The 25,638-nt window shown below is 35.1% G+C and overlaps 4 protein-coding genes across 4 annotated transcripts; 3 read left to right on the forward strand and 1 right to left on the reverse strand.

The window, feature by feature from the left end:
* On the forward strand, positions 1–11,882 carry LOC114517581 (serine/threonine-protein kinase Nek10-like). Its single transcript, XM_028537370.1, has 41 exons — positions 1–638; positions 1,097–1,141; positions 1,329–1,413; positions 1,759–1,819; positions 2,119–2,210; positions 2,387–2,447; positions 2,553–2,590; positions 2,909–2,993; positions 3,124–3,165; positions 3,475–3,544; positions 3,709–3,776; positions 4,082–4,161; positions 4,337–4,423; positions 4,570–4,659; positions 4,819–4,858; positions 5,109–5,200; positions 5,286–5,361; positions 5,457–5,499; positions 5,662–5,723; positions 5,923–6,018; positions 6,211–6,275; positions 6,523–6,625; positions 6,711–6,839; positions 6,903–7,043; positions 7,248–7,293; positions 7,388–7,509; positions 7,616–7,718; positions 7,946–8,024; positions 8,218–8,347; positions 8,533–8,603; positions 8,943–8,985; positions 9,090–9,196; positions 9,443–9,644; positions 9,882–10,168; positions 10,311–10,369; positions 10,516–10,622; positions 10,801–10,908; positions 10,992–11,082; positions 11,198–11,268; positions 11,349–11,407; positions 11,506–11,882. Exons 3-41 carry the CDS (start codon positions 1,382–1,384, stop codon positions 11,549–11,551), a joined length of 3,384 nt encoding a protein of 1,127 aa, XP_028393171.1. The 5' UTR covers positions 1–638; positions 1,097–1,141; positions 1,329–1,381; the 3' UTR covers positions 11,552–11,882.
* A 136-nt stretch (positions 11,883–12,018) lies between these two features.
* Positions 12,019–15,420, forward strand: LOC114517003 (decaprenyl-diphosphate synthase subunit 1-like). Its single transcript, XM_028536645.1, has 9 exons — positions 12,019–12,266; positions 12,507–12,606; positions 12,894–13,030; positions 13,204–13,457; positions 13,645–13,754; positions 14,033–14,113; positions 14,525–14,638; positions 14,845–14,925; positions 15,259–15,420. Exons 1-9 carry the CDS (start codon positions 12,124–12,126, stop codon positions 15,397–15,399), a joined length of 1,161 nt encoding a protein of 386 aa, XP_028392446.1. The 5' UTR covers positions 12,019–12,123; the 3' UTR covers positions 15,400–15,420.
* Positions 15,421–15,632: 212 nt separating this feature from the next.
* LOC114517013 (ATP synthase mitochondrial F1 complex assembly factor 1-like) lies at positions 15,633–18,381 on the reverse strand. Its single transcript, XM_028536656.1, has 10 exons — positions 18,124–18,381; positions 17,874–17,967; positions 17,602–17,658; positions 17,380–17,442; positions 16,932–16,982; positions 16,761–16,808; positions 16,453–16,548; positions 16,206–16,272; positions 16,007–16,047; positions 15,633–15,824 (listed from the first exon to the last, which is right to left on the reverse strand). The coding sequence occupies exons 1-10, from the start codon at positions 18,303–18,305 to the stop codon at positions 15,651–15,653; spliced, it is 873 nt and encodes a 290-aa protein (XP_028392457.1). The 5' UTR covers positions 18,306–18,381; the 3' UTR covers positions 15,633–15,650.
* LOC114516997 (centrosomal protein of 78 kDa-like) lies at positions 18,380–24,718 on the forward strand. The gene is made up of 18 exons (XM_028536632.1): positions 18,380–18,746; positions 19,047–19,125; positions 19,200–19,296; positions 19,375–19,447; positions 19,560–19,663; positions 20,527–20,701; positions 21,116–21,229; positions 21,540–21,604; positions 21,761–21,864; positions 22,101–22,184; positions 22,462–22,504; positions 22,665–22,755; positions 23,052–23,095; positions 23,224–23,301; positions 23,404–23,463; positions 23,571–23,625; positions 23,844–23,940; positions 24,021–24,718. The coding sequence occupies exons 1-18, from the start codon at positions 18,488–18,490 to the stop codon at positions 24,115–24,117; spliced, it is 1,719 nt and encodes a 572-aa protein (XP_028392433.1). The 5' UTR covers positions 18,380–18,487; the 3' UTR covers positions 24,118–24,718.
* Positions 24,719–25,638: the final 920 nt, after the last annotated feature.

Consider the following 25,638-nt stretch of genomic DNA (forward strand, 5'->3'; position numbering starts at 1 on the left):
TCCACGGTATCTCTTTTCAATTTCGTTGTATCAGCAAACCCTGATAGTTTTGCTGCCATGCTTTGAATCGTTTTTATCAAGTTCAATGTTATAATCTCTATTTCCAGGCTTTTACATCGTCCAATGAAACATTGCAGCTACTGCGAGACTATTTCATGTTTTTCATCTGTCGTATATTATCTCGAATTTGCAGGTCTGCTATATTTTGAATTTCACGGATGGAGACGACGGCATAGAGCTCGATGATCTTTTTTGGGTTTTTCCCAGATATTGTTTCTTATACATCATTTTTTCATACAGAAAACACGGTTATTAAACATATATTTGGTGCGAAAAAATTTATATCGACTATTAACAACGACCCCCCGAATAAATTAACCCCTCAATACTTGAAGGTCGTCTCTCCCAGGATTTGCGCCTCGTACGCTATCATCCAGTTTTTCGCTTCTCTTCGATCTGATTGGCTAATATGGGTGATCCATTTCAAGACAACTAGCGATTTATTGTCAACAGCGACCGAAGTCATCTCGTTTTGTTTACAATTTTCCTGCGTTGTAAAATGGATTTTCAGGAGAAAATTGTTTTTAAACAAACATATATTGCGTGGTAGAGATCCTTGAATTTGTCCCTTTACTCTGGTAAGTCGTCAACTGTATTCATAAGTGATTAAAAGAAATATTTTGTAATATGCGGTGTCCTAAACCGTGACAGACTAGTCATGAATGCGTTTAAACCTGCACTTTTTGAATTATAGTGTAAAGCACTGCCCGTTACTTTAGAACTCTATTTTTGATCGCAAGTAATATTACACTAATTTAAATTAAAATTGTCCTCGTTATTATGTAAGCAATGGCATATACTGGGGCTAACATGCCTAAATTGCTACCACATACCGAATGGGACACCTCAGCTAATTTCTACATGTTTGTTGGGCAATGGGCTTCAAAGTTCAAAAACAGAATAATATGGATTTATTGAATTCTATTTGTGTCAATTGTGATTTGGATTCATGGTTGATATTGCTTAACAATGCTAATTTTAAAACTACATGGGTACCTGGCATAGAATCATCAGCACTATGTTTTAATTTTTTTAGAACAGAAAATGGAGCATCCTGTGCCTCCAGGGGTGGCTAAATTAGGTGAGAATGCCAGTGGTTCTAATCTAGCACAATATTCACCAATTGGTTAACTAAAGCATTTATCATGATGATAGGATGTGAACTGTGAAGTTATTGTATATTGTTGGTTATTATCATTTTTCTGCATTCATGATCATTAACTGCTTGTTCACTAAATACCAATATTACCTAGACTTCTTTCTACTAGCTGTAGGTCTCATGTAGAAGCAACAATGCAGAAGTAACAATGTCATTGGCAAGATGCCAGGAAAGCCTACAAAAGTTACAAGCAGGTGAATGAGAGTAATTTTAAATGATACATCAGTTCATAGTGTTTGCATTTGTTTTCTGCGTGAAAACACATATGGATTGTAATCAAGCCTTGGGTCCTTCAGTGGAAGTTGATCCCCAGCCATAAAGAGTTCTGATGCAGCTTATGATAGTACATGAGAATTCCTATGTGTGATTTTAAAACCAATTCAAAAATTATTGTCAGTGCTTTTCTCCTGAAATTTTTCTTGAAGCAGTCTTAAATGTCCATGTATTAGATTATTCTTACAAAATATAAATATAGTCTTTTTTTTGACAAAATAGCAAATATTTGACAAGACTAAAATTGAAATAATTTACTTTTGCAGCGAAGAAAAACTATTAAGGAAGTTGCTAGGCATACTTAATCATCCTGCCAAGAAACCACAGGTAGAGGTCGATCTTTTTTAAGACATAACAATCAAGTCTACGATAGATTTTACCCAAAATTAGTTACTATGCAGTTCAATGATGATGAGCTAGTAATTATTTAGGAAAACTTATTGAACAACAAACCTGGTACAGACAATTAGTGGTTTAGTTTATCTACAGTTCAATGATCATAACCCAGATTAAATTCTGGATTATGGATTTAATTTCACATTGTCTTTAAATTCTGTGCTTCAATATAAATTTTCAAAAATTGAGTGCCCTGTTCTTTAAGTACATAATATATGCCATTCTTTTAGCTGCCAGGCTTGTCAGATACAAAAGCTAAACCAATAACTGCAGCAGCAGTTGTTAAACAACCTCCTGAAAGAAAATGTTTGGAGCAGTTCAGGTACAACTTATAATTTTTATTAAATTGTATATTTTAGCAGATAGGAAACTTACCATTTTATTTGTCAATGTGGAAAGTCTGTGACTGAACAGGTTAAGACATTTAAATGTATATCAAAACACAAAGTGCTTCGTTAGTGGAGAAAAGTAAATATTGCCTTTTTATCATTTCATTAGCACTCTGTTTCACAATGTGAGGATATTTTCAACCCATTTATATGGCAATTACTTTGGCCAGGTAATGTGTTGTTTTATGATGTGATCTATAATGAATTAAAATCATATTATTGAAAGTATCCAAAGTACATAATGTTGTGATAATAATAATATCTATCTTTCACAGATTTTTGAAACATTATTGAAGCAACGACTGGCTTGCACGTAAGTATAATCTAAAACTGGCTTATAAAGTAGTGTCTACAATCGTCTAATACATCTAGATGTCTATGAGCCCAGACTAGAACGAGCTTAAGGCAAAGCTTTGTATTTGAGCTAAATTTTTGTAAATTAAGCCCTCAAATACTCCAGTACCAGTACTCCAGTGTGTTACAAGGATTGACTCTCACACAAAACAATAGGAAAATTCTCAATAGAACATGCCAAAAAATTCTTAACAAAACCTGTCCAGTATGTATAGTTATTCAGTATATTAACAACAGTCAAATAACATTTTTGATTTTTATTTTATTTTGCTTACAGAGAATGGGTGTCTATTGCTGCAAGAGAAGATGTCTTGGGAGCATTTATATGTCTTCGTATTCTGATGAGAGACCCAAGTTATCAAGTAAAGAAATATATGCTTTTAGAACCCTCTAGTCCATACCATGCATGTTAACAGATATTAACATGAACTATTTATTACACTGTATATATAAAATATTACTTCATCAGTTGACTTCTTCTTCATTCTTCAGCAAGAATTTTTCAAACTTGGTGGTGTGAGGGTACTAGTACAGGTAACATATGTAGCTTTTCTAACAAAGTTATATTGCAAGTGAGATGCAATTTTCTACATTAACAACCCCATGAAGTTCCTCTTGTCTCCAGATTTAATAGGTCAGCTCGGTGTAGAGTCATCGGGCGTGGCAGGCTTAAAGCTTTCTAGTTTATTTCATTACAAATCACTCACAACACCACAAACAGTAATTCAGCCCATGGCATTAGCCACAATTGGGTAATTGGGTTGTTATCTCTGTTGTCTCCTTTTAAACTATGTATTACAAACTACGAATTATAACTAATCTACATTCCAATCTACTTTCAAGCGTTTGCAATTTTTCACGGAGGAAGATCCAGAAGGCCAATATACACTGGAAATTTTGAAGGAGATGACAAGTAATTGCATATGCATAGATATAGCTACCATAAGACTGCATTACATGCGCGAGTGAGCATCTATCTATGTAACACGCGCAATAGAAATTTTTTAAATTAAATTAAATTAATTAAATTAAAGTTACTTATTATTTATATATCCACTTTTGTATTTCATGTGCTAGATATTTGCCAAAAGTTACCAACTGATGAAGAAAAGCGCGAATGGCTTGTCGCATGTGGTATCCACAAGGTTTGTCAGTTTTTGTAAAAAATGTTTGTAACAATCATCAGTGTCATGGAGTTCTTTCTTTTGCTCTATCCTTTTCGGACCAAAATGGCAGAAAGCGAGAAATGAATGAATGTTCTCTCCGTGAAGCGATACGCCATAAAGCGTATAGAGAAATAAGGAAGATGATTGCAGTGTCTTTTATAACTGTCAATCGACAGGCGTGTAGACTGTTGCCTAATTTAGACTTATAGTTGACTCCATTATTACGGCACATTTCAAGTTTATTATTTGTCGTATGAATACTTTATCTATGGAATATAATATAGCCCTTGGTGATGTTACTTCATACAACGGATATTGTTGTACTGCATTGTTCTCTTTACGCCCTGATTGGTTTATCTCAAAGGTAAGCAATGTTTGCCAGGTTGATATGCTGTACTTCACGCTCGTCGCTCATGTTTTCATTATCTGCATTCACGCATTATTATCTGCATTATTATTATGTATCGTTGCTCATGTTTTTACTATCTGCATTTACATGTTAACGATCGAGTAAACGTCAAAATGTCTTCATATTGCAGCGAGAAAGCGAAAATCGCCATCGGAGAGTTAAACTGTACCGAAGTACTTCTCCATATTATAGAACACTATGATATACCTTCAAAGAAGTAAGTACGAAATCTAAGTGGGGTCGTTTTTGGTAAATATACTCTATGGCTCATGAACATTTCTAAAAGTTTGCTGAAGCTATATTTGCAAAACAATAACCTGACTGTGGTTGTTGACTTTCAAACTGATTTTTTTTCATCTGTAGACCTGCTGCAAATTTATTGAAGAACCTTTGTTCTGATATTAACATCAGAGAACAAATAAAAGTATACGAAGGCATCCGAATATGTTTAAGGTAGCTAACTTTCATCTCGCAGATGATACATACATGCAAGGTCAATTGTAGAAATGTATTTATTGAAGAAATATAGTCAGCACTCGTAGTGCCGTGCATGGCATCTTCATGATATAGCTGCAGTTAGATATTGTTAATAATTGTATCCTTTTATTGTAGTCTGCTTGATTCTGACAATATCAAATTTTTATGGCATTTGGTAAGTCAGTTATGATGTACGTATAGATCCTATGGGGGAGCTAACAGATCACAAACTATTTATAATTTTTAACCTTTTTTGCCCTCTTTCTTCTGTGTTATACTCCAAGGCTGCGTGTGTATGACGCCTTTATATATCTCTTACGTCATTTCCTGAATTACATCCCTCCCAGCCGTTTCACGGATAAAAGGCATCAAATTTTTCATCGTTTTCAGTATTGTTTGATTTTTTGTGTTCCAATTCTGTTCAGGTTTGGGTTATCGTTCAGTTATCAGAAGATAAGGATTCCAGCGAAGAAGTTCGATTACTTGGTGGTATTCCTCTCATATTGTCTCTAATACAGTAAGTACTATATTTATATCTATTGTCCAGGTGTTGCTTCTCGTAAGTAATTGTGTAATAAAGAATGTTTCTTGCGTGTGTTTAGCAAAGATCGAGTTTTTCATGCTGATCAAAACATCCTGGTGATGTCTAGTGACTGCGCTACAAAAGCTGCAACAGACGTAAGACTATTGGCGTTTTTATGTTATCTTTTATGCTTCTGTTTTAATGAAAGATAATCAGATTTTTATACTGTTTTATGATCTGGAATATCTAGGTTGAAATTGACAACAAAATGGAATTGCTTTCGCTTAAATCTGGTGAGTGTACACTTGCGTATAAATGTCAATAGGAATCGAGCGACAAAATCGTCTTATAATTTTCACACTTGTTTTGCAATTAGACTTTAGCAAACGTAATTGCAAATCCACCATATTATGTTCCTTTTAGCATAAAAACTGATATTCATTATTGTCATTTAGCTGCCTGTACTGCCCTGACTGAATTAGTTCTCAATGATACGAATGCTCAGCAAATCGTTCAGGTGCGAAAAATGCTTGCAATCCAATGTGCAGTAATATGCCTGCATGCCTATCGTAGACGTGCGTGTGTTTTGACTATAGTATAGACGAGCTTTATTGTTAAATAGTATTGCAGTGAACTGTATTGCGGCGAGTGAATAGTGTTTGGCTCTGACCAATTATAGATAATCATGTTTTTTTTACACATTGTTCTGTCTTTAGGCTAATGGTATCTATTTATTGAGTTCGTTAATTCTCCAAAAAAAGACGAGTCAAACAGTTTCTTCAGACGAAGGAAATGCAATTGAGAATCTTCAGGTAGCTATACTGTGCGGCGTGCATTTTATTTGTGGCGACGTGGTTTAACTAGACCCAATGAGGTATACCATATATATGTATATTATTGGTGTAGTTTGAATATACAAGAATAAACACAAATTCATGTCATGAGAGATGACATGATAGCTGCTGTATACTGTATAGTTTAAAGTTCTGTTTCTGTCTTTATAGAAAAGTGCGTTGAGAGCGCTACGATATTTATTCAGCATGGAAAGAAACCGACAACTTTTTAAAATGTACGTAAAACTTAGATTAGTTTAAAGTTTCATATTATCCATGGTCATTCTCCTTCATGCAGGCTACTAATATTATATGGATGGTGGTAACCAATCAAGACCCTTCACTTGCATGAGGCAACACTTGTGAAAAGTTTGTTTTCCGAGATCAAACAATGTATCCTTTGGATGCACTTTCTATAAAACCCGCTCTATGAAAAACTTGAAAGTTTACAATCATGCAAGTTTTAAAATTGTTTTCATGTAGACTTTTTCCTCCTGACGTTTTCGAGATGTTTATTGATGTTGGCCACTACGTTCATGATCTTAACGCTTACAAACTCTTAGCTGAAAAGATTAACAATCTTTCGGTTCGTATATACACTGCATGTGTTTTCACTTTTAGAACGTTTTTATGAAATTTTTATCAGATTGAACCATTTTCTTTGTATCTAGGAAGAGCAAGTAACCCTGATTAGTTCAAATATTGAAGCAACAAACAGGCGTAAAGCTCCATCACGTACAGTGGGTTCCTACGCCATTTTGGAACTGCTTGGTTCTGGCGCGTTTGGCAGTGTTTTTAAGGTATGAGATAAAGTGTGTGTAAAGTGTACGTAACTATGTGTAAAACACGTGCATGTTTTGCAGGTTTGTAAAAAGAACGGAGATGGAACATGTTTTGCCATGAAAGAAATTTCACTTACGAATCCAAACCTTGGAAAAACAACTTCAGAAAGAAACAAAAGTAGTGGAAATATCATTCAAGAAACTAAATTTTTAAAAGAACAGGTACATGTACTATATATTATATATTATTACGATTTTTTTAGTATATGCAGCTTTACTCAGAGTATACTGTGATAAAATTGACATTAAGTACCTATGCATACTGTAGATTGACATTGTATGTATATCGATTGGTTTATAAATGTATTCATGAATGCAAGCCGTACTTGAAATGAACTCGATCTTTTTATGTGTTGAACCATCTAGTTGAACCATCCGAATGTGGTTAAATACATCAAAGCATTTCAACAAAGTGAGCCATCTATTTCAAAACGTCTGCTATATTTATGAATATGGTATTAAACCTACTGAATGAACATATCCAAAAATGTGTGTTTGGTTTTTAGCGAATACGTTGTATGTGATAATGGAGTATATCGAAGGTGCTCCGCTTACCGAACATTTCAATTCTCTGAAAGAAAAGAAAGACCTGTTTTCAGAAGAAAGGATTTGGAACATATTTATTCAGGTAAGACCGAAGGTCCCAAAAATCGTATATTGAAGTGCGTACCTCGTACACTGGTACCGCGTATGCTGTCAAGATGAAAGTTCTAATCGTCATATTGATTTTCTAGATTGTGCTTGGCTTACGATATCTACACAAAGAGAAACACATTATTCACCGTGATTTAACACCAAATAATGTCATGTTGGGAACTGAAGATAAAGTAACTATCAGTAAGTTGTCTCTTGCTATTATCATTTTTACAATGATTGAGCATTCTCATGTATATGATATTCGCGTTCATTCGCTAGAGAAGTACTATAGTAAGTTCTCAAAAAACAGGCGTGATAGCATGTGTTTGGTAGAATACTTCGCACACGATTATTGACAAGTTCCTACAACACTGAGAAACTTCGTGCTTATAATCATGACTAACTTGCAATATATTCGATCTTTACAGCCGACCTGGGCTTAGCGAGACAGAAGCTCCCTGAGGCAAGTGAACTTACGTCTGTTGTTGGTACCATGTTGTACTGGTGGTGAGTAAATTTACTGATAGCGTTGTTGTGTATGTTCTGTTCTAGGGGGGGGGGGGCTAACACGGTGTGTGCTCTTCTTGTGCGGTGTAGCCACGGTTTGCAGATATAGTGAAGCTATAAGGTCCTCTTATTACACAAACGTTGGGAGTTCTTGTAGAGTCATTTACTTATCGTCCTGTGGTTTCGTTTGTAGTCCTGAAATTCTGCAGCACTTGCCGTATGGTGAAAAAGCTGATGTTTGGGCTGCTGGATGTTTACTTTATCAAATGGCAACATTACGACCGCCTTTTTATTCGTCAAATCTTCTTCATCTTGCAACTAAGGTAAGTAACAACACTCTGACTGCTGTTGGTGCACCTGGATGTCGATAATCGTCATTTACTTCCGACCGGCGTCCGCACTGTTATGAGATCAGTGGGCGTTAATACATTAACGCCGTTGTTGACGATTTCTGCCGCTGGACTGAGAGGATCTGATACTGTATTATTGTTTATTACGATGCACATAGATTGTCGATGCTGACTATGAGGAAATTCCAGATGAGATGTACTCCAAGAAACTCATTGAAACTGTCAGAAGGTAATATTTTTCAGCATGGTTATAGTCTCACCAGCTGTTGCATGTTTAACGTATTGCACGCAAAATCTTTCTTGTTAAAGAATTCATTTGTATATTTCGTTCTGCTGCTGGTGAATAATTACTGTCTTTTAAACTTTACGTTGTGCCTAGTCATATGGCTGCTTTATGCAAGATTAATGACAGTTCTATCACGTAGCATAAAAATAGAGGGAGTTGTGCTTGGAACTGTCAGGATTTGCTGTTGACATTTGCAGCGGAATATTCAAGTTTTATGGACTGGAGGTTATTTAGTTTATTGGTGTAAAAAACAAAAATATTGTAACTTTGATTCACATTCAGGTGCATAACAAACGATCCCAAGACTCGACCAGATATAGTTGAGGTAAACCATCATTCACATAAATTAGATTTTACAATTATAAACATCTTGTTTTATATGAATTTGCATTCATTCATTCATTATCGTGCTTATCTCTTGATTTTTAGGTCGGTGCAATTATCAGCGAGGTGATGATGCAATACACCGACAAGTTACGCGTCAAGGAGCACGGCCTTCAAAAGAAACTGGATCGGGAGCGAAAAAGAACACAAAAGTATGTTAATAATTTACGAGATTTTTCTCAGCATCTCGTGTGAGATCAAACTAGGCTTTGCTTCAATTAGTTTTACAACAAAATTGAGTGGGTGGCCTGATGATTGCATGAGACCGTTCGAAAGCTGGAACCATACTTTATATTTCGCACACTTTTTGATGATCACGGATAAACTGTACGAGTACTGTACAATAGTAACTCGTACATTTTGCCTGAGTCGTTTTAATAACCCTGGTATTTTCGTAGGCATTACCACGAAGCGAACCGAAACATGCAGAATTATCACCGGTTATTCTGGGCTAATCAAGAACGTTCAGATAAAATGAGTGGTGTCTATACCAGTGCTGGTTACCACAGCATGAAAAGTGGCGGTGGAAGTGATGATAGTGATATTTTGTTTGATGATGTGGAAGCATATAAAGCAGGAACTATGACAGAAAGTGATCAAGTACGTGCTGTGTTGTTTGTTGACTATAATATTCTGTATATAACTTCTGTAAATTTGTTGAATTAACGTATATTGTTAACAGTTTTAACGTTTGCAGTCACAGCATGCAATTTGTTGAATTACGTGAAAATTATACGAATTGCGATTAAGATATTCTATCTTAAGATTATGATGTATAGGACTGTATTAAGTTATCTAAAGTTCCTTGTATAAATTTCGATTGCCTTTTCTCTTTAGGACAGTGGATTATCATGTGCCGCATCCTCAGAGATTACACCTCCAATTGATGCTAATGAAGATCTTCTGTTTAAAAAGTTGGAAAAAAAGAATGATGTTTCACCAAAAAGAACTGAAGATCGTTTTTCCACCGTCAATCCACCACCACGGCAATTACGAGATAAATCAGCCAGAAGACAACTTGAGTTGGAAATTCCTAGTACAAAAAATAAGGCGAAATCTGCTGTTCCTAGTTTACACTCACCAACGTTATCTCCAGATCCAACAAAACGACGAACGCAATCCAGGTATAATAATAATGCAATAACATCTGCAGCCGCGTTTAAGGATATGCTTTCTTTTTGATAAAAGTATAGTTTTCTATCGATATCTATAGGCATTGAAATAATGGTAAACCTGGGGAAAGTAATAATCATTTTTTTCTTAAAGCTCTTCTGTGGAGATGATACGACGTGGTCAGTCAAGTGTCCAGCCGAAACCAAGACCGCGTATGTATAATTTCTATTAGCTAGTCACTCTCCACATTATCTTCCCTTTTCAAGAACATCTGACCTAAATCATTCTTCGGTGTTAAACTGGATGCATGTTGGCAATACGCGCCCCTAACTATATTTTGATGATATATTTTTATTAGCATCAGCAGCAGCCACCTTAAGCATATCTCCAAGGAAAGTTCGCCAGATCAACGATCCAATTTTACAGATTTTAAACCAACTCCACAAAATTATATTCATTACCCAGGTAGGTTGATTGCCCTAGAAATGTTTCTGTCAGTTTTAATATGCTTGTCCGTGTTACATAATTAATGCACTGAAAATATATGCAGAAAGTGGTGTCCCCAGATGAGGGTTATCCTTGGTTTCTCGTTAATATTTGAGATAAAATTTTAATATGAAAATTTATTCATGTTTTATTCCAGCTTCCTCCGACATTCACGAGTAACGCTAATAGAAGGATTGTTGAGAAATTTAAACGAGCGTTGTTTTCCCAGCAAACGGGTTTTAATTTAAAAAGTGAAATAAAGAAAGTAAGGGTCAAGTGTGATTTTTTTCTAACTAAAATTCTGTTGTAAACAATGGTGACGTGGACATATATCATATCATTTCTTAGGTTCTTGAAGGATCTAAGGAAATAATTGATTTAAGTTTTGGTTTTGGTCAACCTTCTTATCTTTCCTCTCAAAATTCTGTTGTATCTCAAGGTGAGCAGTTAGAATTATGATGCAAAAGAATACCATTCTTTCTCGAGGATAGCACTGTCACGCTTTGTAAGCGTATAAAACCAACATGAGATCCTCTAAATATGACATATTTCAGCAAATTCAATGCAAGCAGAGGTGGTAGAAGGTGATACCCATGACTCTGGTATAACGTACGAAAAGATGCAGGTATGATTGTGTTTACTTTGTCATGTAACTATGACTTCAAGTATATGTTCAAACAATAAAAAATATTCTTCATTTTGAAGGCCATCGTTGAAAGTGTGCTGATGGAGAATGGTTATTATGATGTCTCACCAAGTATTAAGTAAGTTATCATTATTATAGAATATATATGTAGTTAAGTTACATTAAGAAATGGATCGTTCCTGAGTTCTAAGTGGTGTTAAAATGTCCTTCATTTAGGCAACGACCGCCATTAGGACCCATTGGTGGACTGAACGGAAGATGACGACAGTAGTATCAGTAGTATCGAAATTAATGACATTTTTATAATTTATACATTCACAGACATTGTACATATAATCACAGCATTTTTATCTAATTTTAATGTAGTATTTTAAAATTGTAGTATATTAAGTAGTATTTTAAAAACACAAGAAGGCGTGTTTTATCATATTCGCCCTGTGGGAAATCCGATTTCCTGGGGATTCCAACAAACAAAGTGATGCGGCGCAACGAACATGCAGGTGATGCAGTTTTCATTAATAATTTTTTACAACTGATTTCTGTAAATACTATATGAATAATTTTCAATAAAGCCTTACGGAGTGTCCTTAACCAGTCACAGTCATAGTCACTGTAATAATTTTCTTTATTTTTTTTGAATAATCGAAAAGTGAAGTGAAGTATTTAATAATTTGTGACTGAAAAACTTCATGTAAGTGTCAACGAACGAGAAATTGTTATGTAATCTGTTACAGAGTGCAACACCAGTTAACAACACGAGTTTTCTGTGATAGGGTCTGTGGTGGTGCGTGGTAGTTTTATGGTGGTAACAATGACAATATTTTAGTGGTCGATATGTTTAGCGGACACTTTTTGAAATCGGCAACGTTACTGGAGATATATGGGGGAAGACGTAAAAGTATGCAGAGGATAGGGCATTGCTTGCAATGTGTTAATACTGTTCCCCGGCGAAATATATCTCATCATAATTATCTGAGGTGTGTATGATGTTGTACAACTGCAAAGCTTGAAGTGTTCAAGAAACTACCTGGAGAACTGTAGTCTTCTTCAACATAAATGTATTTTTTCTTGATATTGTAGTGTACTATGCATAATTTACATTCAAGAAATCAACAGTCAAAATTTTTATTACAAGTTATTTAAAAGAACTTTTTTCCTATATTTAATTCAGTAGGCTGTAGGCTCTAGTAGAAAAATACATGCTTGCTTTTTTACAGATTTTCCTCCCAAACAAACTATGAACAGCATGCAAAACCACTTGATCCCCATCAATTCATAAAGAATGAGTTACAAAATGTCAATAATGATATAATAAAAGTAAGTAGTGCTGTAGACTAGTAGTGTTTATAATCGGAGCAAGCTAAGTGTCTGCTTTGCAACTAGGATATAATATTATTATAATAACTTTGCTTAATAACTTAAATTTATACTGTCAAAATAATGGACATTGTACAGTAATATTGTATGAATAAGAATTGAAATTCCCAGCCTGGTTATAACTGAAATGAACTGTTATCTGCCATCCACAAATATGATCTCACACTTGAATTTCAATTCTGGTAAAATGTCTCTCTACAACTTCTAAATTCTCTTTTTTTTTACAGGAGTTAAACACATCGCTTCAACCTCTTAAAACCATTACACATTATTATTTCGACAGTAAAGGTAAAATGTTCAGACCTGCGGTAATTCTACTTATGGCTACTGTGTGCAACAAACATTTATATGAAAACCCAGAAAGGTAAAGTTTTAACATCTTTTGTGGTAATTTATGATCAATTTATTCATTTTTGTACCATGAATTTCCAGGTGTGCAAAATTAATAAATTTGTGCAGGTTATCGGTGATAATAAATAAACCATTAGGCTATGTAATCCCTAAATATGATCTATTATTTGTTGGTTTTTTTAACAGTTTGCCATCAAATTCTCAAAAGACAATAGCTCGAGTAGCTGAAATGATCCATACTGCTAGTCTGGTTCATGATGATATTATTGATTTAGCTGAATCCAGGAGGGGGAAACCTTCAACACATAATATATGGGGGGAGAAAGAAGCAGTTTTAGCAGGAAACTATATAATGTCAAGAGCAACCATAGCATTAGCTAAACTTGGAAATACTGAAGTTATTAAACTGTTGTCCAAAGTTCTGGATGATTTAGTAAGAGGTACGTATAGTGGGGAGACATGCACACTAATTTCAAATCTGTAAATGAATAAATTTTCATACCCAATATGAGTGCTTTGCAATGGTGTCTTATACTCTATTATTATCAGTATTTCTTGAAAGCCTTAAATAACTTTTTTGCAGGATGTCTGCTGTTGTAATTGTCTAATATTGAGTTTGTATTTCAGGTGAATTTATGCAAATGGGATCACGAGAAGATCCCAATGAACGATTTACACATTATTTAGATAAAACTTTTAAAAAAACTGCAAGTTTATTGGCCTATACATGTAAATCAGTAAGTTCTGTTTGTAAAATTGACCATAACATCTGCAACATGGCACTTTTGAGTTTTTCCTGTGCAAGTTATTATAAGTAAAAGTATATTTACCACCCTGGACACATCATGCAGAGAATGTGAATGAATACAGTTATAATTTCTGATTAAATGTTTTATAAAAACTGCCTAAAATACACCCAAACATGTGGTATAACAACTGACTAAAACAAACAGTAATTTACTTGCTGAGTTAGCACTATTATAAACTTATATGACTGTCTGATGATTTTATCCAGGTTGCTCTACTAGCAAATGGTTCTAAAGAAGTACAAGATCTTGCTTTCGAATATGGAAGAAACCTTGGAATGACTTTTCAGGTTTATTTATTTGATATAACATGTACAATATATGTTTGATGTTTTGCTGTCGTTTTACTATTTGTGCAGGGAAAATGTCACCATTCCCATTTAGCCGTGACGGTCATTACTCTATATATATACGAAAAAAATTAAAACCGCTCTGCTTCCACATAAAACGAAAAAAAGTTTTCACATATACTCTACCTACTGATGCGAACTGGGATGGTGTTCACCACCCCTTCTCGTTAAATGAAGTCGCGGATCACCCCAAGGTTATACTTAAATTGCTGCTCGAGGTGACAAACACGCTGTAACCAGCGTGCATGCATAACTGGTAACCCGCCATTGCTTCTAATTTCAAAAGACAAAAGTTGTCTCCTCTCAGTTCTCAGGATTCCAGATTCAACAATCTTTTCCCGTTATTTCTAGTTGGTCGACGACGTCTTAGATTTTAATTCTACTCAGGAGATTCTAGGAAAGCCAGCAGCTGCAGATCTACGTTTGGGTCTTGCAACTGGACCAGTTTTATTTGCTAGCGAAGAGGTACAATAATTAATAATAACTTCGTGTACAAGATAAACAGCATAAACAACACCTTAAATGGTTCTTAAATTCAAAAAAGGTGACATGAATCTTACTATATTTAGTACGTTTCACACAAGTGAGTTAATTCTTCACCTGTTAAGGCGGGAATTTTCAAACAGCAACCCGATATTTTTAATACAATCGTGTATCTTCATTTACAACAGTTCCCAGAGATAACTGCATTCATAATGCGAAGATTTAAAGGAGAACATGATGTGGAAGAAACATATGAATTAGTAAGACAGGTAATCAAACGTTATTTTTTAATTCACACTGAAAAAAACCCCGGTGTTCATAACTTGGAAAGTCAACCCGCTTTAGACGGCAAAGGTTTTTCATGTACCAGATCTAAAAGTTAAGTTAAAGTATTTTTAGCTTTATTTTCACTCGAATCGGAACATCATGCGACGCTATTATTGAACACACATGCTTACAGTGCACCATACACCAATCATGTAGTTATTTGAGGATTGTTTCAAATACAAAAACCTGAATGAGACGGATTTAAACAACTATATCCAGCAATCCACTTGGCGGTTCTATCATGAATTGAGCTAATAATTTGTAATTTCATTCAGAGCACTGGTATAGAAAGAACAATGTGTTTAGCAAGACAGCACAGTCGGGAAGCGATACGGACACTCACAAAACTTCGACAAACTCCAGAAAGAGATGCTTTAGTAGAACTTACTGAAAACCTTTTGAAACGTACACACTGATTGGAAAGTGGGCAAATATTGTCATATCCATGCACATGCATAATATTTTATTGAGATCAAAAATAAAATATTATCTTCAAGTTAAACATGGATCATGAAATGTTCAATGATATCACTCTCACTTGCACCTCGAAAACAGAGGAGGTGTGTGCAAGTTGTTATAGTGACATGTTGTAATAACTTATACTGTATTCAATGTTAAGTGAACAGAAACACAGTCTTTGTACAGTTTATAACTAGTTCTGTCAATCTCATTCGTCGCCTGGGGACTGGACGGTACTTCTTTGCATTTCTTCTATCACAGACATGTGATTAAATTGATCAGGATTTTTATTAAATGTCCTCAGTAAAGACAGTTTCTGTCCATCATCTGTGCCATAGTAAAGTTGGATTAGATTTGCTATGAACATCGCTTCATGGGTGGCCTGGAGAATAAAACATGCGTCAAGAATATTTTTATAACTGACTGGCAACATCTTTGTTAAAGGTCCACAATGGTTTCGATATACTTTTTTCCGGTCACATTCCCAGTTGTCATACAAACATGATACATACAATGTATTCAGGGTGTTGGCTGGTAAAGGATCGCTCACTATGGTAAACTTACAAGTTGTTTTGTATCTACTTCTCCAACCATTAGGACAATTCCTTTATAATGAAAAAAATTCATTTCCATTAGAAATCACGTTGATTTGTATAGGGTCTAAAAAAAGGTCGATTGTCAACGTTCATAGTGATGATGCAAATTCGTGATAGATCATGTTTGCATGAATTGATAATGTATTGAAAAAAATGAAGATGAACACCTTTGCTTTCTTTTAGTTCAGTAAAATGTGTAAAAGCAACAAGCCACGGTGAATTCTCCCCAAGCGTCTAAAAATGAAATGAATAAACAAGCCTCAGTTACAACCAACCTGGATACCTCGTTTTCTAAACCTGGCCTTTTATCCTACATACTGTACATATATAGATTATAAATTAAACACCTACAAGTCTGCCTTTGAGAGGATTTAAATATTATAGGGTATAAAACAGATTATGTATGGATCATACCTGATAATTTATGACTGATGTTAGGTAAAACTGGTCATCTGAAAACTCTCCAACCATTAATTCATATCCTTCATTGCGCGGAACGGGGTAAACGAACTGAAAAATTGTTAACTCATCATGGACGGTTGTACAAAAAACCAATTAAGTTCAAAGTATTGTACAAAGTATTTTATCACCTACAAATAGTCCTTTTGAAATCGTCCTATAATTTCATAAAAAACCCTCATACTATACGAGGGATCGTCTCATTTGCACCCCCTACTGTCCAGCAATGTCCTGCTAGGGGATACTGCATTGTACCCACGTACCATTGGGTATTCTCTAGCTTTTTCTTGTATTTTATCATACATTTCTGCCTACAATAATAAGTTAAAGATTGAATTTTACAGAAAATGTAAACCCTTTACAGCAAAAAGGGATCATATTCAAAGTTAGAAAATATTCAACGAGAATAGACTAAAAAGATGTTTTCAACGTACTGGTATAACAGCGGAAACACAATCCTTGTTTCTGTGATGCTCTCTCCAAAGCTACAATGTTAAAAGCGTACAAATACGAGGTAAATATTGCTATTAAAACTTAATTGTAGGAAATGACAAGTTTTAGGAATGCAACCCTTTCGAAAATCACGTTACTGGATCTGGTCTAGCCTGCGTGAGCCAATCAACTTGCGTCTTTAAACGATTGAAAGGGAGGCTACCTGGCCCAAAACGTATTCGTGACGTAATTATTAAAAGGGTGTATATATTTATTTTTTTCAAATGGTTCTCTATTACGAGCACTTGAAACAAATTCTGCTTGACTAAAAATGAATGATTTTACAGTGAATTTTGGTGAAAATCTCGTCTCAGTCTGAATCCTTTATTGACAATGTATTATATGGTATGTACTACACAACAATAAGTAAAAGATTGATTCTGTTCAAACCTCTTCTATTGTACCAGCGCTTTCATCCTTAACTTTCTCTAAATGCATTATGGCATCCAGTCCCTAAAGTGTTTTGGATGGAAATATAGCAGTTCAATGTTGCGAAATGTTACGATGCCGCTATTGTTAACAGTGTTAGGGTTGATGTTACGCGTTACTGAACCAGTCGTCGTCGTTGTCGCCACACCAAAAAACGTTGTATATATATTTATACGTACGTACCTTTTGCCCATAAAGTGAACGTGACCCATCTCGAGAGTTTGGACTAATCGAACTTTTCTATAACAAATCAATGTACAGTGTGTGTTGTTTCTTATCAACAGAGCAAATAAGTTGAAAAGCAACCATAATTTTATCATTCAAATCACTCCTTTTACCCAAGCATTTACTTTGTAGCAAAAAACAAACTGATGAACACTCAAAATCTGCAGTCCAACTGCTTGTTGTCTCCTGCGTAATAAGGCTCATAAAAAGAGATCTTCACTCTTCAATACCTTTTGAGATTTTGCTTTAAAATCCTCAATTTCACGATTCAAAACGTTTTCATAGAAAGTTGAAGATGTAGCCTTGGTTTTTTGATTTTCAACGCTATATATAGTTTAATGAAATTAACAGCTTGTATTCATCAACAATGTACTTACAAACATTGTAAAAAGTAACACTAACACTTATAAGTTCTGTTTTTCTATAGTTTTACACTGTATGTATTGCGCAGTTTCAGTTATTTATTTAGACATCTAGTACCTTTGACTGCTTGTGGCTCGCTTAATTTTTTCTGCATATTTATCAAAAAAGGGATTCGATGTAATCTCGTCCTTTTCAGTACTATAACAAGCGGCAATAAATGAGGTCGTGTTTATTCGCTTGTTCCTTCCCTGAAGTAAGAATTGCCTGAAGTATATTCCCACTCCTCTACGGACCGCCATATTGAAATATCATTCTTTAACGACTAGTTTCCATTCTCAAAGCACGACAGGAACAACTCTGGGAACAACTCAGCGCCATTTTTGAAAATATTGACAAAACAAAAAACATTTTTTATTGTATTCTTATTTTCTCCAGATCGAGAAATGATCTACTAAGCAATTTTTGCATTTATACAAAGGAAATGATTGAAACTGTCCGTCAAAGACAGCGAAATGCTATTGACTTTAAGAGCTGCTACGAGAATCTCTGTGCTTTACAAGGTTCCTGTCCATTGAGTATCGTAACAGCAAACCTAGCGGACGAATCTGTTGACTGTAATGCGGACAGGATTCCCCTGCAAGACTGGAATCCCATCTTTAACGCAACTAGAATAAATAAGAACTTGAAAGTTATTGCTTTGAAGAGTTATTGGCAAGAAAAAATTAACAATGGACAACCAGGTATAAATGCATGACGTCTTCTATATGAAGAATCGATTCCAACTGCAAAATCCTGAAGCGATTTATATGCCCACTAGATCCTGCTATTTGTTAACGGTCCCTTAATGCAATGTGCATACCTTCTAGGCAGTATACAAGAATAGCCCAGATTTAACTATATGTAAAATATATTTCCAATTTACTCTATGCCAAAGATCTTTCTGGTGTGACTACCACACTATGTTAAACTGACAAACTACTGTACACCTGGCTGAGGTATACTGTAAGAGGATGATGTGCTTTGTGTGGTTCAATGTTTAGAATTTGTCAGTGGTATGAACTTGTGTCGAAAAAAAGCACCACCAATTAGATCAAAGGATGTCACTTATAAACTATGCAGGTATAAATAAAGTTGATGAATTGTAGAGCAGTAATGCAACCATTGTAAAAATGTCATTAACATGATTACTTTAGGTCTTTGAAGGACTGTCTGAGTGTAACAGAACAACTAGAGGTTTTGATTTTGCAAAATGTTCCTTTGAGAACTCGTGATCTTAATTGTTTATCCAAGGTATTGGATTACATTGATGGTTAAATTAATTTTCCCATGTACATTAGATATCACTAATTTTCTGTGTACCTTCATCAGGGGCTGTTTAGAAACAAGACCCTTAAACATCTTTCATTTGAAAACTGTCAAATTGGTGACAATGGATTTGAAGGTATGGAATGAAATTATATCAATACACCATGTTTGATTGTCTTCTTCCCAGTAAACTTCCCATCAAGAATAAACACGATAATTTCTTATAGTAATCACTATTTAATTTTTAGTCATAAGCTTGGCTATCAGAAGTTGTTACTCTTTACAGTCCTTAAATCTAACTGGTTGCTGCCTAACATGGCGTGGGGCAGAAACGCTAGCAAAATTGATTAAGGTAGAGTTATACGTATGTCATGTATATCATAGACCAGTCAGGAACAAATATTCACCACAGCTTTCAAATTCAGTCAATCTTCACTGCAAGTGACAGAGAAGTATTTAGAGAACGAATAAAGAAGGACTAAATTGACTTATGTACTGGTATCTTGCGTCCTCTGTGCGACCTTCTTGCAGCTATATATGGATATATATGGATATATTATTAAGGTGTAATTTACCTCGTATATGTACGTTCCATGTTCAGCTTCATATATGTTTCACAATGCTAACCTGGCCGCAAACGTTTTACTGAGCATCTGAACATCCCAAATACAGACACTGTGTGGGAATACTTCGGTATATAAGGCGTAAGCGTAAAGTTCTGAACGACCTCTCAACGTAACTTATCTCCGTACTTTCAGTTCACTGACATTGTTTGCTAGTTTGATTAGTTCAGTTTATACAGTTGCCTCGTGAGAGGTCGTGACACTCGATCTAACGCATGATCCACAAACGTTTGCGCCCAGGGCGTAGCAAAACACTGTGTTTTACTGGTACATGGCCCTGTTTGCACCTTTGACCGGTGGCTCGCTCTACAAATGTCTTCTTGTCTTCTAACATAAATTTAGTGAAGGAAAGTCCTTCCCTAAGACCAGGAGACTATATGTATATGTATCTTGTACCTATAACTGTAAAGAGGTTCTAGTTAGACCAACTGAAGGTAGTCCTTAGTCAAAATAGTCCTTAGTTAAGGTAGTACTCGCGTGAACCCCTATCGTACCAAAATATTCTGACGGAACTTCTTTTGTGTGTGATTAGCAATTTACACTGTGCCGCTGCATTTAGTACGTGTGATGTGTTTTACTTTTTACCAAACAGTATCAAGCAACAAAAAAACATAGTTTGGCGTGGCAAGACAGTTTACGATATCGTGTGCCTGACTTAGATAGAATGTCTGGACTGCGAAGAATTACAGTTTGTAAGAACAGTTTATTGGGTGACAGAGGTGTTGAATCACTTGCTGAGGCTCTAAAAGATGATCTATGGCTTAAAGGTGGGCTGTAATATGTAAAACATGCTTATGAAGCAGTTTTGGTAACCATGCTGACATCATATCAGACAAAATATGTACATGTAATGTCATTCAGTATTCAAATTCATTCGGTATGTGCATGGATTTGTATGTATATGAGTTTGTATGACAGAAAACTATGTAGAACTGATGTGCATTAATGCATGTATTAACGCACGTCACTGAATGTTATTAGATGCTACAGTATGATGTTATCAATAGTTCTTTATGAATCACCTGGCTTATCATTTAACTGCACGACTGTATGGACATTTTATGGACATTTCATGCGTACGAGGAGGGAAAAAACCCTGTTTTATATTGTTTCACTAATAAACACCTTGAAATAGTGCTGGTGGCACATATCTCACCTATGTAAACAAATCTTTTCCACAGCTCTGGATTTGCAACAATGTGGCATTTCCAATCGAGGTGCCCTCGCACTCCAGTCATTATTGAGATGTAACAAGTCACTCGCGGTTCTTGATTTAAGAATAAACCCGTTGATTGGTAAGATGAATATTGAAGTTTTTTTCTGTTGAGAAACTTGATTGGCTTCTTCAAATGAAGTGCATGCTGGTCAAATATATACATCATCTCATCAGTACGCTCCATAATGATGATGATTTATAAAGATGAATTAAAAATATATTTAGATTAAATTGTGTTGGTGCATTTGACTTGTGATTGTTTTATATTTTGGTCACATCTTGTTTAACACTGCTACAGCAAATTACGATAAGAAGTGATATTGTGATAATAAAATGTACTTGCAGTTGTGATAATATAGCTTGTGTTTAGCCTGTATTTTTATTTAAAGAAAGAGATTTGATTACGTCAATCACTCAACATGTTCTGGTTAACGCTGGTCGAGGAGAAACAGAAGTACGTAACTATCAGACAACTGCTAAATATTTGTGTTTATCACCAATTGTCTCTGGTTAAATACACGATATTTACCATACACATACATGTATATCCTTCTATATCCACACAGTATGCTTACCATACATATACTGTATATCTTCTATATCCACACAGTATGCCTGGCTTGGTGTTCAAGAAACAAGTCCTTCTGGAAGTAAATTAAAGAAGACAAAACGGAGACGATCAAAAACTGGCGCGACAAAAACTGGAGTGTCAAAGTAAATTATTTTGGGAACAGCTTTTAACAGTAATTTATTTGACCTTCGCTTGAATTTCGTAAAACAGTTCAACTGTGTGGCGGGGTGATTTCATTTCTGTGGAATGGATTATCATGCATGCATGTATATTACGGCAATTTAGACAATTAAAACTGACAATACATGATTGATGTTTTTAACTGCGAGACCCCATTCGAGAATTTTGGTAAGAAAACATACATATTTTATTGTTGTAGAGTTAAGAGATCCAGTATATCAATCAAAACTACCAGAGGTCATGGTATTCCATGGAGAACCGCTGCGAGGGTTGGGACAAACAGGTCAGAACTTTTCCTCTTTTGTAATTTGTTTGTTGTTATTTATCATTTGAACTCATTTCTAAACACGTGTGTAGGCTATAATGCATCTCATTGACTGTTTGTTTCATTGGTTTAACATATCCATGCGGGTCTGTGTAATCAGGGTTGTTTTCGTTAAATGTTTTGACGTTTTTAGCTCCCTGGCAAAATATCTTTACCTGAAAAAAAAGTAAAATTTGCCTTCTTTTACCATGATCCTTGTTTGCAAAACGAAAGAAAATCTCTTTTTATGTTTTAGACATAAAAACAATACAAGAACTTGGCCGTTCACTGGAACACAGGTTTAGCAATGATTTTGCTCTAATTTAAATTTGAGTGTCAGTTTTGTCACAAGTTTTTTACTTGCGTATATAACTAACGTTTAATGGATGATAGCGCATGCGCATTATCTTTATAGCAATGTGTTAAACCGTAAATCAATTTTTATTTACATAAATATAGGACAGAAATACTGAAGGGCTGAAGGAAAAAGAAGAAAAAACAGAAGCGGAAAAATCAGAACTTGAAGAAGAACGACCTACCAGCAGCTTAGGTACATATGTGGCAAATAAAAAGCTGTATATATAATTATGAGGGTTGGATTGGTTATATATGCTGACTTTGAACACTTCATTGTGTTCAACAAATTTTAGACTCCCCGTTTTGACCTCTAAGTACATGTCACCTTGCCTCGTCAATTACGAAGATAAGAAAGATTGTACCTCTTAGTTTTCGCTTATAAATGAAGAAAAATCAGAGAATCTGAAATAAGAATATACATACAGGCAAAAATTATAATTTGAATTAAAAATTTTATACCATCATAAATATAAATAACTTTGTTTCCAGACAAGTCACAGGACGATACGCCGGAAAGAATTCGACAATTAGAGGTACTAAAACGTAAAACGTCTTAAAAAATTTTAATCAAAATTAAGACTCAAATCCATTTCTATCATAATGACGTCATCTATATAGAATATTTATTGTTGTAATTTGACAAATATGATGTTTGTTTCAGATTGAGGTCGAGTATCTTAAACATCGTCTGAAAGAGGAGAACCACACTAGGACAGTAGAATCAGAACAACTTCTTGAGGTTGCTACTATTTCCTAAACGTTCACGTTGCATCTAACCATGGTTTCATATGCATATGAAACAATTGTAGCGTCTAATATATGTATTATCTCTTACACACAGTTACAATTGGAAAATCGGCGGCTTCGGCGTGAAATTGAATTTTTGAAAGCTGTTGGCTCGGTAAATTTCCAAATCAACATCTGTTTTTTTTAAATCAATGTTTTTTATGTGAATTTTTTGGGAATATTTAAATAATGAATGCCACGCATTTATTTTTTCTCTGGCAGGTTTCTGACGACCAAGGTTCTTCTCGTCAACCACAAGTATGGGGAAAACGCCGAAGTAAGTATTCAGTTCAGTATTTAATTCTGCATTTGGGCATATTCCCCAAATGGCTGGAAGTTTGTTTGCTCTCTGCATGATTACGCTCTCTCAGAACATGCACCTGAATGTGGCGCTGCAAGTTCGTAACCTGTTAAAAACACGTCTAGAAAGAACGTTTTAGTAGAAAACTAAATATAATGTATCTACAAAGTATATGCATGGTAATTTCCTTTCAGTTTCAAGAACAGACCTCTTAGATGACAATGTGTTGGAAAGCATTGAAACTTCCTTCAAACAATTTCATGCATTTTTGGACATGTTGAATGGAGCAGAGTAAGTTTTGTATCATGTTAGTGACATCATCTTTAAACAACCCTAAAGCAATAAAAAAGCTTGTGTTCTTGTATTTGTAGGTTGAAGGATCTACAAACATTGCTGGATCAAATGCGGTTGGAGAAGGCAGGTTCAAAACACGAGGTTTCTAATACAGGGGCGTATAAAGGAAGGTGAAGCAGTTGGCATTGCTCAAAACATCTTACATTTGCTGTATTTATAGCTATGTTGTCATATAGTAAAGTGAGGTAATGACTCCTTATAACTCCGAATTCATAGTGACAAACATAGTGGGTACAGTGCTAAAGATATTTTAACTGTATAATAATATAGGCGTGCAGCTTTATAATAATTTTAAGATTAAATAGAAAGTATCGCTTGTTTAAGAATTATACTATATCATTCAGTACTCCATACACTAATGAAGTTTTGTTGCTAATGACCGATAAACAATAATCAAACCTAAGTTGGGAATATTGGATATGTCCACCAAATATAGGAACTTTGAACATGCACGCGAACAAATGAATGACTTATATTAACCGTTTTGACATCCCTTTGCTTGATTATTCAATTGGTATAGAATTGCAAGCTCTCTACAGGATATTTTGTGTGTTAAACAATAAGCTGTTGGATGTATCGCCAATATAACTGTTAATCATGTGGAGAGTTTTATCAATTATTGCATGCCTCCTATATGTCGTTCTTAATTCGGGTTGTTTTAGGTGAAATTAACCCCCCGTTTATTGTTTCCTAACATGTATTATGATACGATTTATCTGCCTAAATTAAAGAACAGGCTGCTTGTTTAGATGCAATCATGCTGGTTTGTTTTTTTTGCAAAGCGACTTGTGGTATAATATGTCTGTTTGCTAGCTGTTACGAACCTTGAGCTCCGGGCTGCGTCGCTTTTTTGTCGTCTTGCTATATTCGGTGCTTGATTTTTCAAATTCAATACGGCGGTTTATTAAACGATGGCGCAAACAAGGGCCGAAAGCTGTGGCGGACGCATGCGTGAATTATAAACGTTTCAATCTCAAATACTAAATCATGCGCTGATACGGCCACACATGTCGCTTAGAGCATGACCGCTTGCTATACACCACTAGCAGAACATACAAAACCTTCTGTCTGGCTGTAGTGTATATCAGCAAACTATATTCACCCGCTTATGTGGTATTTTATCGCATTCTCTTATCACACCAAAGCAAATGTGTTTTCTTTAAACAAATGAAGTGTTAAATAGTGTGTTGAGGGGTTTGGATGACGACAAGGTTGATAAAAAAAAGTATATACCGTCGCTCTTTACCATAGCTACCATCTTTCTGGATAAAATTTACACTTACTATTATTGGTTTTGAAAAGAAATTATGCATGTTCAAGTTTTTATTTTATCTTATTTCCTTTTAAATGACGAATGTAATTCCCACGCATGATAATGCATGAGGTCAATAGCGAACGAAAAAGTTATCTCTATATATTTGAAAGCAACCTGTGTCTCAATGGATTTCAGACGTCTGTTACCCGTTTTGCGTGTTTTTTTTCACGGTATATCGATGAGATCAACTGATTTTATGGCACAAAGGGTTTTTATATTGTTTGCTAAACTTGTACAACCGAGTTTATCATTTTATCAACGAAAACTGGCACAATTTATGTTGTATATAATGAGTAACCTTGAACGTATCATTGTTCACA

Source organism: Dendronephthya gigantea, unplaced genomic scaffold (assembly GCF_004324835.1).
Source record: "Dendronephthya gigantea isolate DGI-Jeju-01 unplaced genomic scaffold, DenGig_1.0 000000F, whole genome shotgun sequence".
Taxonomy (NCBI): domain Eukaryota; kingdom Metazoa; phylum Cnidaria; class Anthozoa; order Malacalcyonacea; family Nephtheidae; genus Dendronephthya; species Dendronephthya gigantea.